Source organism: Natrix helvetica (assembly GCF_964273705.1).
Source record: "Natrix helvetica genome assembly, chromosome: 1".
NCBI lineage: Eukaryota > Metazoa > Chordata > Lepidosauria > Squamata > Natricidae > Natrix > Natrix helvetica.
In genome coordinates, this window is record NC_138548.1 from 121,626,938 (window position 1) to 121,639,577 (window position 12,640).

Consider the following 12,640-nt stretch of genomic DNA (forward strand, 5'->3'; position numbering starts at 1 on the left):
ATTTATCTAACTCAATCGAATAGCTAAAATTTTTAGACCATGCTATCATTGTCTCTTTTCCTTGTTCCTCTTCCATCTTAATACTTAACAAATAGCTATATATTTTTTATTAATTTTTCATCTGTTAATACCTGATCTAATTCTGTTAATTTAACACTCATTTCTGAAGAGCTTCTAGTATCTGCATGACATTGCTATAATGATAATTGTACCATTGTGTTTTTCCACATGGTTCTACACTTGCATTAAAAAAAAACCTGAACAAACTTATTTCTGTATCAGTGGTGGGTTGCAGGCGGTACGCCCTGATACGGGCGTACCGGAGCCTGCCCGGAGCACCAGATATCGTTCTGGTACAGTGCTCCAGAGGACCCACCTCCTTACCTGCGCTTTAAGCTTTTGGTGCTTCCACGCAAGCACATGACGTGTACGGCACCTGCGTGACACTCCACCGAGCATCTGGAGCATCACCTATGTGGGTGATGCCGGGGCCATTCCAACCGTTCCGTACCGGTTGGAATGGAATACAGATCCCACCACGGTTATGAATGTAGGATCATTTATAGCAATAGTATGTTTTTAAGAGACACGGTTTTGGCATACACAGTGACATATGGGTGGTAGCAGAAAGGCCTGGGAGAAGATCTGTTGCCATCTTCTATTTCTCTAGAGTAGCCTAGCAATGCCCTTTCTTTAGTGTTTTTAAGCATGAATCCTGGAGGAAGATACAGTGCTATTTTTCCTGGGCAAGAAAGGTCGGTAGGTCACAGCTTTCTCAACACAACTTCTCTTCCGTGAAATTTATCCCATCCTAGGCGTTAACCTACATGACTCATCAAATGCTTGCTTAGCAAGTGGCTGTTCTTTCACAGATGGTATGCAACATCTTGCCAAGTTATACAAGTAGCCTTCCTCCTGCTAATATGCCACCCACCAATTTTCCTGAAAGGTTTTTATTCTTTGGCATCACCTTGTCAGACCCAGTGTTGAGGAAACTGAGATAAGCAAAGGAAAGTCAACAGTGCTAGAAACTGAAGTGACTATTCGAAGGTAAAGGGTTGGTAGGGAGGATCCAGAGCTGTCCTGGCAGTTTATATAAAGGAAGACAAGCAAGTTTTCACCCCTGACTTCCAATATTCTGCCACATCAAGGAAGATTTGATCTAAGAAAGGATATACCCATATCTGAGCTCAAAATGTTCCTCTTCACTATTGTCATGTATGTGTTCTACACAGTCACTAATGTCGCTTCCAGTTCTTCAGGAACTTGCTGTAAGTATTTCAAGTTAATTTTCCTCTTGCATTAGCCTTCCTTACCCTAATGCTTGTCCATTAACCTAATAACTCGACTGAAGGATGATATGAGAGTCAGTCTATAACTTGACTGAAGGAGTTATAGTCCAACACGTTTGGAGATCTCCAAATGGGTTGGTCACGGTGATCAAGTTGGGGCAGGGTTTGCACTATATCTAAGTGGCAATAGGTCTCTTACACAGTTGAAAGCCCATCTTTGCAGCTATGTCCTTTCCAAGGCTCATGTAAATGTTTCAAAGGCTATTACTGAGAGTCTCCATATGCTCATGCAGTCACATTATTTCACTGACAGCCTCACCAAAAATGTCTGCAGTGCACATACGACAACTAGAATGAACTTTTGCAGCAGCCACCTGCGCTTCGCCAAGGACCCAGTTGTTTAACAATTCGAAAGGAAGTGCTGCATTTGTACAAATGTACTGTGCAAAATGTCTCTTTGCACAACTCTGGATAATGTTATGTAAACATTTCAAATGTTTGTGCGCTGAATAAAATATTGATGCGTAGAGGGCACTTAGGCTGGATCAACTTTCCTTCATGAAATAGTTTTGTAACTAAACTGTGAACTTGAGCCATCATGACTGCCAGTTTCTGTTCTCCATTCATCATTAATGATGAAGCTGAAAAACTGTCCTATCTAAATCATCTCATGTTTAATAAAAACAAGACATGGTGAGGAAGCTTTCTCTCATATGATTCCCACCTAATTGAACTGCAGAGCTAAGATTCCAAGTCAGCATGCACATTAGCTTTCTGAATACACAAATAGTTTCAATACAGATTTATAGAGCTAAATAATCACTTACTGTATGTAGAAAAATAAAGTAGTACAACGCAGAAACTGGTTTATCTCCTTATGTGCTGTTGATATGATCTGGAATGTAATAAAATCATAGTGCAACCTTCCCTAACCTAATAGCCTTCCAAATGTTTGTGTTGGTATGATATGCCCACCAATGAGTGTCGATGGGATAATTTTCAACAAAATTATCAAAGAATATAAGAAGTGACAGAAGGAAGTTAGGGAAGCAGCTGTTTAGAGATAATGACCAGCAACCTATCTAAATCCCACTACCACCACCTGCTGATCCATTACTATGACTTCATTTGCTTCATTGATCACAGTGAGTCAGTAGAAGACACAGAGAATAGAAAAGTAGCCCATCAGAAGACGATATACAAAAAGTCAAAGGCTTAGTGCCTCATTGAGCAAAAATGCTTCACGTGTATTGAACTGGATTAATTTTTCTAACTTACTTGATCTGTATTCCTAATGAAAACAATGGCACTTAAACTTGTATGTACTGTATCTTCTGCCATTGATTTCAATAAGTTAGTTCAGCTTAAATAGAGCAAGAGAGGGGTAAGTTTGATTGCGTGACCTCTGACAAAACCTTGCACGAGGGTATGTGGGATGGCAATTTTGGCTAGGATCCAATCCCTTGGTTGTAGCGTAGCAAATTATCCACATTCATAGCTGAAGGTGAGGCTCAGACAATTGTATATAGCCTCAATAGAAAAAAAAAAAGAAGTACAGAGAGAAACAAAAGTGGGAAAAAAATTAAATGCATACCGATAACTAAATAATGTTGTTGTTGTTTTGGCTCACAGTCAGTGATAAAGTTCATGTGCAATGCTTTTGCCCAAAAGCAGATAAATCCACATAGATCTGGATACCTTTATGAATAACAAGTCTGCGACATGAATATTAACAATTCAGTTGTATGGATCGTGCATGACATACACAAAGACTTTGAAGTTCTCCGTATTATAATTACAGAACTCACTAGTGAACAAAAATTTTGGTGCACAAAAAAAGAGCAAGAGCCCCAAACGCTACCAATGCAGGAGGAAAAAAATAATAGAGACAATTTCTGAGGCTGAAGGGTACTTCTGTTGACAAGCTGCATCAGAGTTCTCTAGGAACAGGTGCTGTTCTTGATAAACCTCTGGTGTCTTTGTTATAGATGTCCCAAGTGATCAGCAATGGTTGGTTCGAGGCCTCCAAACTCAACTGGAAAATTGGGCCAGCCTACAGATTAAACCTGATCCCAGTGTCCTGATTGCTTTGAACCTGGCTGAAGACCACAATCTTAGTGTGATAACACAGTTGGTGAGGCGGATAAAAGAAACAGCTGGAACAGGTATGATGTTGAAATGAGAAGTTTTTACATGAATGAGTTTATTGATTTCTATAACCGCTTTGAACCAGTTCATATCTTTAGTTTGTTCCATTTTGGAAAGAGGGAAATGTGGAAATAGTTTTTCATGTGTCACTTTTGAAAACTGTAGGGAACTCGCTAAGCTGAGGAGATAATGAAAAATACCATGAAGCTTTATGATTTATTTTGTTTTTACTAGTATATCCTAGTTTTGACTACGATGTACCTCCCAAACTTAATTAAAACTTAGTAAGTCCAATTCTATTTCTAGAATTGCCACTTTTTCTTGGTAATATAATGGGGAGAACACTACAGGTAATCCTCAAGTTATGATAGGTCACTTAGCAATGGTTCAAAGTTATGACACCATCCCCCAAAGTACTCATGATACAGTCCCGGAGTTACAAATGTTGCAGCACCGCAGCAGTTGTTCACCCTTATGATCAACCACAGAGACACTGCAACATTCCCCCTGCCTATTCCCCCATCCACCCGCAGGGACATAACAGGCATTGGATCTGCTATGCTAGCCCACTGGCCCCCATCCTATCATCGATCACTCATTTACCTTTCGAACATCTGCAGAGTCAGGGCCATGGGGCAGAAAAGTGGTCGACTTCTCAGACGATGGTGAAGATGTTTTCATTAGATCCTGTGTTCTTACACATCCTTCTGTCCCCTTTGCAAAAGGCTTTTGGAATGGGGAACGGAGGTTCTGCAGAGGAGCTTCTGTTCTCCACACCAAAGTTTTTGCAAAGGGGATGGAAGCCTTCAGTGGAGCAATCTTGCACTCCTTCAGGTGTCCGTCCCTTTTGCAAAAGATTTTGATTCAGAGGACAGAAGCTTGAAGGAGCGTGAGATTGCACTCCTTCAGACTCACCAAGGCTGCCCAATGCCCCAAAAGTGGATCTGGTGTCCTGCACATGCAGCCTTGATGAGTCAGCCAAACTGAGCAAAATGCACTTGTCCCCACCCTGCCTCTGCAAAGAAATGGCACTGCTGCAGTGGTGAAATCTAAATTTTTTTCCTACAGATTCTGTGGGTGTGGCTTGGTGGGGGGGGTGTCATGTGACTGGTGGCATGGCTATGTAGTCATGTGATTGGGGGGTCAGAATCAGAAACTCACTTTAACAATATCCTGCTGAGCAGGGGGTTGGACTAGATGATCTCCAGATCTCTTCCAGCCCTGGATTGCTGTGCTCTTTCAAGGTATCCTCTGAAACTGCATCTAGTGCCAGTGTGGTCCTTCCTCCCTCTCCTTTCTCCCTCCCTCCTTCCCTCCCTCCCTCCCCCCTCCTCCTTCCTTCCTTCCTTCCTTCCTTCCTTCCTTCCTTCCTTCCTTCCTTCCTTCCTTCCTTCCTTCCTTCCTTCCTTCCTTCCTTCCTTCCTTCCTTTCACAGCACCCCTCACCCACTGGTTTTTGGCCTAGCAGGCCTCAGGGAAGCCTCCTGGGAGCAAAAACGCCCCCACCCCCACCCCACTCCACTTTTGGCTAGCAGGCCTCAGGGAAGCCTCCCAGGAGCAAAAACGGACTCCAAATGCTAAAAAAAAGTTTTAAAAAAAGTTCCTACCATTGCGCAGCACAGCTGATAGTAGGAACTTTTTTTTACTTTGTTAACCTTTTTTTACTACCACTTCGGGCAAACCGGCCAAAAGCGGGGGGAGTGCAGGGGGGTCATGCGCGGGTGTGCCACACCCATAATGCTATGCGCACGACCCCAGCATGCATGCGTGTACGACCAGCATTCCCGGCCCCTTTTTAGGCGTGCTTTTTTCACCCTCCCCAAGGTCCAGAGACTTTATAGGAACATGGGGAGGGCAAAAACAGCGCTGGCCAAACCAGCCCTACGGGCAAACCGGAAGTTCAGGAAGTGACTTCCGGTATGATCATAGGGTCGTTTTTTTGCCCTCTGGAGTCTTCAGGGAAGCCTCCTGAAGGCTCCGGAGGGCTAAAACCATCCTTTCAAGCAAACCAGAAATACGTTCCCAAACTTCCAGTTTGCCTATAGGGCTGGTTTTTCGTGCTCTGGAAGCTCCAAGGAAGCCTCCGGAGGGCGAAAAATGGCCTCAAAAGAAGGCCGAAGTCAGCTGGCCAGCACGCGCATGTGTGCTGGCCAGCTGACTGGGCAACGCCTCGCGTGCCCTGACAAATGGCTCCGTGTGCACAGGTTCGCCATCACGGAACTAGGGGGACTCCAGGAGATTGTAAGGGGAGCATGAGATATCTCAGTGGGTGGGAGGAGGTGTTGGGTGGTTGGAAGCAGGGCCTCCATGGTCTCCCCCTCCCCCCCAAAATACCTCATGCGCATTTAACAATCTGTGCATTTTACTAACTAATGCATTGGGGAAAGCAGGGAGGGATCACATTCATATAATGCGATCCAATTAACAAATCCTCAGATCGCGAATTGGCAGGCTCAATTACATTCGTAACTTGAGGATTACCTGTACAATGCAAAGTTTTCATTATGACCATATATCCATACTTGGCAAACTTGGCTAAATGTTTCCCTGTTACTGTTTGGCACAGGGAACCAGAACAATTTCATGAATAGGCCAAAACATTTTTTTAATTGTTGATCACCTATATTACAAGAATCTCATCCAACAGTTTTCCCCATCTCTATCCCTTGAGAACCAGTAGAAAAGCCTCCACAAGTCTGATTCCAGTTACTGTATATCTCCAATTGTAAAGCAGTTCTCCCAGATGTTTTGGGCTGCAGTCTAGACTTCCAGCCAGGATGGGAAAGGGTTCTTAATTGCTTTTGAAGCATTGCTTACTCAGTCTTTGTCCTCTCTTATCCCTTCTTGCAGAGATGACCTCTGGCAAAGTGGCCCTTTATGTCCTAGCTCTTCGGTCCTCCTGCCAGAATCCTGCTAATGTCAGCACGCCAGAAAAACATGTCAACCTGGTCCAAGTCCTTGAAGAGAAAACAAAGGAAGAGATTACGCATATCGGTAAGGAGACAAATGGGCATTAGATTCCTGCCTTTCACTCAAATAAAAAGATGCAAAAGGGATGATTAATGCACGGCTTCTTGACTCTCTGTGCTCTTCCCCCAACATTGCCTCCAAGGATGGTATTCAATTGAACTGAAATGCCCAATTGGTAGTCTATTATAGTTGCTCTCTTAGCCATGTTGGCAATGTCTGTTCTTTGTCTCAGTTGCAAGTAACATTTTCTTTTTTACATTTGAAAGACTGGTACAACTTGTCTGTACAACCTTTCCCCAGATAACTCAAATCCTCTTTCTCTCTATTTCATAACGCAGATGACAGGCGAATCAATCTGCGGTTGGAATACAGAGCCTGCTGTGAATTCTGATCCCACATTTTGCATTTTGCAATATTTTCCTATTTTTTAAAGGAAGAAAATGCACTTTTATAACAGCTGCAAAATTGATCCAGCCTGGTAATGATAATTGAGGATGGATTTGTAACATGCATTTATTTATTCAAAACTTTTCTATAGCTGCCCATCCTAAACCAAATTCTTGGCAGCTGTCCACAAAAATAAATCTTTATCTAGGTACAATAAAAACATTAACAACAAAAGACCAGATACTATAGCTAAACTTTCCCATGCAACATACCACATTTTCTGCCAATCAACATTGTACATAAAAACCAATGAAAACAGCAAAATCTTTGCAAGATCTCTGAAAGGCGATGGTGCACTGATGAAATAGTGGGGAAGATTTGTCTTAGTTCAGGCAATTCTATCCTAGACAGAGTAGAATTCATAAAGTACAAAATCCAGTTTAGCAATCTAGCAATTAATCTCATCTATCCTGAATTTCTAACAGTCAGAACAAGTAGTCTTTGACTTATGATCAGAATTGGAACCTGAATTTCCATTGTTAAGCAGGATGGTTGCTAAGTGAGTCATGTTTGATTTCATAACCTTTTTTTCGCCATGGCTGTTAAGTAAACCACTGCAGTTGTTAAGTGAATCATGTAGACATTATTCAGACCTGATTTCTCCTATTGACTTTGCTTGTCAAAAGCTGGCTGGGAAGGTTGCAAATAGCAATCACTTAACCACAGGACACAGCCACGGTTGTAAATACGGTACATACTGGTGGCCAAGGTCCTGAATTTTGATCACATGACTATGTAGACACCAGGACAGCCATAAATGTGAGGACCAGTCATCACTTTATTCAGTAGCATTGCAACTTTGAACAGTTGCCAAACAAATGATTTCAAGTTAACGACTGTCCATATTATGGAGTAGGTAGTATTATAAATTATATCAATTAAGAGAGGTTTGGAAAATGCTAGTTGATAAAAGGTTATTTTTCGTGAATCCTACACCATTATGGTTATCAATTCCATGGGGATCCCACTGAAGTATAGCAAGTTTGTGATTTCAGATCTCTCCTTCTCCAATAGCTACTGTTTAGAATTAGTTTTCCATTTCTGCCTCGTTTTGAACTCAACCTCCAAACAGTAACAGGCTGAAGGTAGATGTCTTCTGTGACCACACAGGAAGTAACTGCTAAACCTGCTTACTTTTCAGATACCACTGGGACTCCCAAGACAACCTACTACCAATTGGCTCTAGATACTTTGGCTCTGTGTGTAGAAAAAAGTCCAGAATTAGAAATTGCTGGCACCACCCTGGCCAAGGCAGCCTTGGATAATCGTTTCCAATTCGATGGTCATTACTCTGTAGGTAAGATAATGCTTCATGGAGACACAAACACATATATGATTTTGAATATGATTTAAATTACCTTTTATTCTAAGCTTTGAAGGACTTCAAGATAGACCTCTTAATAATACCCTTTAATGATCCTGGGAAATAGGCTGGACTAAGAGATGGTGAGTGGGACCTTGGGAAACATCATGGTGAACAAGTGATTGATAAGCTTGCAATCCATTACCCATTAAACCAAGGGTCCCCAACTCACAGGCCACAGACCAGTACCATTTGTGAGTGAGCAAAACCAAAACCTTCTTCCTCTTTCCCCCCTCCTGCACCCCCCATCTGTGGAAAAATTGTCTTCCACAAAATCAGTCCCTGGTGCCAAAAACTTTGGGGGCCACTGCATTACACTATCCACAATGACAACTTGTAATAAGTAGTCTTTTCCAATTTGGATTGCTTCTCTCAGATATCTGCTATTGTCCAGGTCCTATACCAAAGAGATCCCTGATTCTTCCTAGATTGGCAAATACTCCTGACTTTCTCCTCACTGTGCACTCAATTGTTTGATGTAATTCACAGATACTGGTGCCGTAGCAAGTCTGGCACTGTTCTGTGTGTATGAAGGAAGGATCTCATCTCAGAGCAAAATTACAGAAACTCTACATGCAGCCTTAAACCACATCACAGAGCAAATCCTTAATGAACAGCAGCCCAATGGCCTCCTTGGAAATATCTATAGCACTGGCCTTGCAATGCAGGTACATTTGACCTTTTATTTGGGAGGGATGAAAATCCAGCAACCTGGTCTTTTATCCCTTTGAATCTTACTGAGTATCTCTCTCTCCTCCCCTTCCTTCTCTCTCCCCCTCTCCCCCTCTCTCTCCCCCCTCTCTCCCCTCCCCCCTCTCTCTTTGTTCCCCCCTCCCCCAGGCTCTCAGTGTTACTTCTGAGTTCTACTCTGCTAATGCATGGAATTGCTCAAAGACCTTGAAAGAAGTGCTGAGTGAGATCATTGAGGGAGCCTTTAGCACTCCAGCTGCTGCTTCTCAGATCCTGCCTTCCCTGGTGGGCAAAACATATTTGGATGTGAAAAGTCCCATTTGCAGCTCCGAAACTGGTAAGGCAACCTCTTTTGGTAGAAAGAAACTCCTCTGGCACTTCCCTTGTTGTCTGAAGAAGAAAAAACAGCAGATTCATCTAGAGCAGTGGTTCTCAACCTTCCTAATACCGTGACCCTTTAATACAGTGGTGACACCCAACCATAAAATTATTTTATGTTTTCTGTATTTTTTTTGAAAATATGTGTTTTCCAATGGTCTTAGGTGACCCTTGTGAAAGGGTCGTTCGACCCGCAAAGGGGTCCCGACCCACAGATTGAGAACCACTGATCTAGAGTGAGATTGAGTCATGAGTTCTGCATTATAGGTCTGCATTCCCCATCACTACCTTTCTATCCCAGGAACAGGTACAGTTTTGCTATTATTGATTACCTTCGAGACACTGGAATTATTCTGGAAGAAAGGAACTGATGAATGTTGGAAATGAAAAGGAGAGAACACAGTTGCGTCATTTAGTATCTAATAACATTGGGAACAATCAGATAATGCTCCACGAAGTTATGCGACTTTCACATAGCTTGATTCTAACTTTCACTTAATTCTGGATTTTTTTTTTAAAAAAAGGAAAGGTGTTGTGGGGCTGAGGATTGCCTATTTTGGAGTGATCCATTTAACTCTCTGTTATGGATCTGACACTTCTACTGAATGGATCATCCATAATGATGAAAATCAACTGCCGCTGCTAGCCATAGTAACATTTTAAGCATCTTCAAATGGATCCCAATTGGTGCTTCCAAGTCTCATCTCATGTCTATCCCTCATCTCAACTGTTCAAGCCTAGGATTGGCTAATTAGATGCTAAGGGTATAATGAGTTATTTCTCATCTGCCTTCTTTTCTCCTTCTTTGCAGTAACAGTGCATTATACTGTAATCAATAAGCGAACACAACCTTACTTCGAGTATTCCACAACTGTGAAAGTGCCAAAGGGTTCTGTGCTGCTCGCTGTCTTGGAAGCAGCTCAACAACTTAATGCGAATGAATTCAGGTAAATAGACTCCTGGTAGATTCATCTTAGATTCTATCTGTCATTTAAGGGAGGGGGAGGGATTCAACCCAGCAGGATGTGAACTACTGACCTACTGGCAGTTCCTCAGCGAACTGTTCAAATTTTTAATTCAGGAAACCTCAAACCTTTATCAATGTATTTTAAACTGTCTTTGGGTTGGAGGCTGGATAAATTTGAATATTTGATTTCTATGAACTATTTTCCCTTATAACATTCTTGATCTTTTCTGGTTCTTTCATTTTCTCTTGTGCATATATTAAATTACTGTGATATAATTCACCATTTTCTTATTCATCCTTCCTTCTTGCTACATTTTAATGAATTTGGCACCTTACAGCTTCCAAACAGAGGAGACCTCTTGGGGCCCCATGGTCACCTCTATCAATGGCCTCCAAGGCAGCACCAATGAGAAGACCTACTGGCGGTTCCTCAGTGGCAAAACACCCCTTGAACAAGGTACATTTTCTTGGGAAGAAGGAAAGTGCTGAAAGATACAATATAGTTCCTCCAGATACCTGCAGCATTTATCACACATCTTAATTATGATTAACTTGTTAGTGAATGTGCAGCTATAGGATAATCATCATCATCATCATCAACAACAATAACAACTAGACTAAATAATAATGCTTGTTCATATGGCAAAGTCTTCAAGTCGAGCTGAACTTCTCATGATTTCACTCATATATCTAGGTAGTTTTCTCAGTGCAACACTGAAATTATGTGTGATGTCCTAGAAATAGCCTATTCAGACTAATCAGCTTTGACCCTGCTTTTGACCCCAGACAAGTTTTCCAAATGCTGCAATTAATTGAGAGCCTATTCAAATGCCCAATTCCCAAAGGGCAAGGTATACAGAAGAAACACAATATACAGATTTTACCTATTTGTTTACCTATTTTACCTATTTACCGAAGTGACTGATATGCAACTCAAGAAAAATCAAGGTTGTTAATCAGTTCAGCACACAGTCTAGGAAGATAATAACCAAGGGCATCAACCAAGGGCATCAATCAAATGAAGTTAGGGCTGAAATGTTGTCCTGGAAAAAGACTGAGCAAAGGATCAAGTTGAAGAGGTTGAGAAGTACAATAGCAAAGTGAAGATTCAGTGGAAACAGAGGGACAGAAGGTTGAGAAGTCTAACTGGTCTTCTAAACTAATGAATGATTGTGTAACATTAGTGATGTTCAGTTATAGATGTGCATAAAGTTGACATAAGTATATAATAGCATAGAACATAGTTGTCTAATTTTTTGTCTTGCCTGGGCCACATTGAATGAAGAGGAATTGTATTGAACCACACATAATGCTAATAATGTGGCTAATCTAAATAACAAGCTTCCTTTATGGTTTTTTAATTATTCTGCGGGGTTGTATTATTAACTGTCCAAGGCCACATGCAACTCATGGGCTGTGTGTTGGACATGCCTGGAATAGTGGATAGGGGTATGCAATGCTTTTGATTTGATTCTAAAAAGATGCCTCAGTGCACTTGGAAATATGAATATAATATTTGTTTTCTATTCTTTAAAGCAGCTATAACTTTAGGGGGTTACATGGCAGCTGCATTTTAAGCATGCTTTGGGGGGGGGCACAGGGCATGTGAAAAGGTGTGCTTCATGACTCAAATACTAAAATTTATGCCTTTGCATCTAGTATCAGGATGCAACTATGAAAGTATGATGTTGTAGTGGGATATTATTGCATGTGTATTATTTTTTCATAATCATGGCTGTAACCAGCAAGGCAGCTGAGTATCTTCATATATCTAATCTAAAACTAGTTTTTAAACATCTATACGTATTAAGGCTTAGAACACATCTAATGTAGGGTATGCTCTAGTTTTTCAACATCTTTTTTTTTAATGTTGGCAGGTGTTGGCAGCTACAAACCGAAAGATAATGAGCTAATTGTGGCCATCTTCAGTACATACTGAACTATTATCTATAATAAAGAATTGAGGTTCAAGTCTGTATTTATCAGATGATCTTCGAGTCAAAAAGTTACGGCAACTTAGAGCCAAGCCTTCCTCATGGAATTTGATATGTTACAGTTCTGGCAAGATAACAATAAAATACTGATTTGATGTGTGCAATGTTCTGTAGGTTTAAAATTGTTTAATAACTAAATGCCAACAACAATAAAGTACTGATTTATTTCACATTCACAAAGTAAATCCATTTTGCTAGGCAAAAGTAGGCTACAAGTCAACATGACACTAATAAAAACTTATATTTGGGGGGGGGGAGCCCTGCCAATTTTTACTCAAATGTTGCCTATTTCCCTATATTCAGCATAGGGAAAGAAAAGATAGGGATTCAAAATGCAGTTAAATAAACAGAATCTAAAGGCTAATTGAAACAATTGAAATAAAAGGCACTTA

The 12,640-nt window shown here is 41.2% G+C and overlaps 1 protein-coding gene across 1 annotated transcript; it reads left to right on the forward strand.

The window, feature by feature from the left end:
* The first annotated feature begins 1,032 nt into the window (after positions 1–1,032).
* Positions 1,033–12,352, forward strand: LOC309388417 (cobalamin binding intrinsic factor-like). Its single transcript, XM_081945701.1, has 9 exons — positions 1,033–1,271; positions 3,281–3,457; positions 6,290–6,433; positions 7,998–8,153; positions 8,709–8,887; positions 9,060–9,246; positions 10,099–10,234; positions 10,593–10,711; positions 12,132–12,352. Exons 1-9 carry the CDS (start codon positions 1,196–1,198, stop codon positions 12,191–12,193), a joined length of 1,236 nt encoding a protein of 411 aa, XP_081801827.1. The 5' UTR covers positions 1,033–1,195; the 3' UTR covers positions 12,194–12,352.
* Positions 12,353–12,640: the final 288 nt, after the last annotated feature.

Bases quoted from the DNA above. Each gene is read 5' to 3' on its own strand.
- LOC309388417 (XM_081945701.1), top strand. From the start codon at position 1,196: ATGTTCCTCTTCACTATTGTCATGTATGTGTTCTACACAGTCACTAAT. The intron at 1,272-3,280 runs GTAAGTATTTCA...TCTTTGTTATAG, and splicing joins CAGTTCTTCAGGAACTTGCT to ATGTCCCAAGTGATCAGCAA. The intron at 8,154-8,708 runs GTAAGATAATGC...TGTAATTCACAG, and splicing joins CGATGGTCATTACTCTGTAG to ATACTGGTGCCGTAGCAAGT.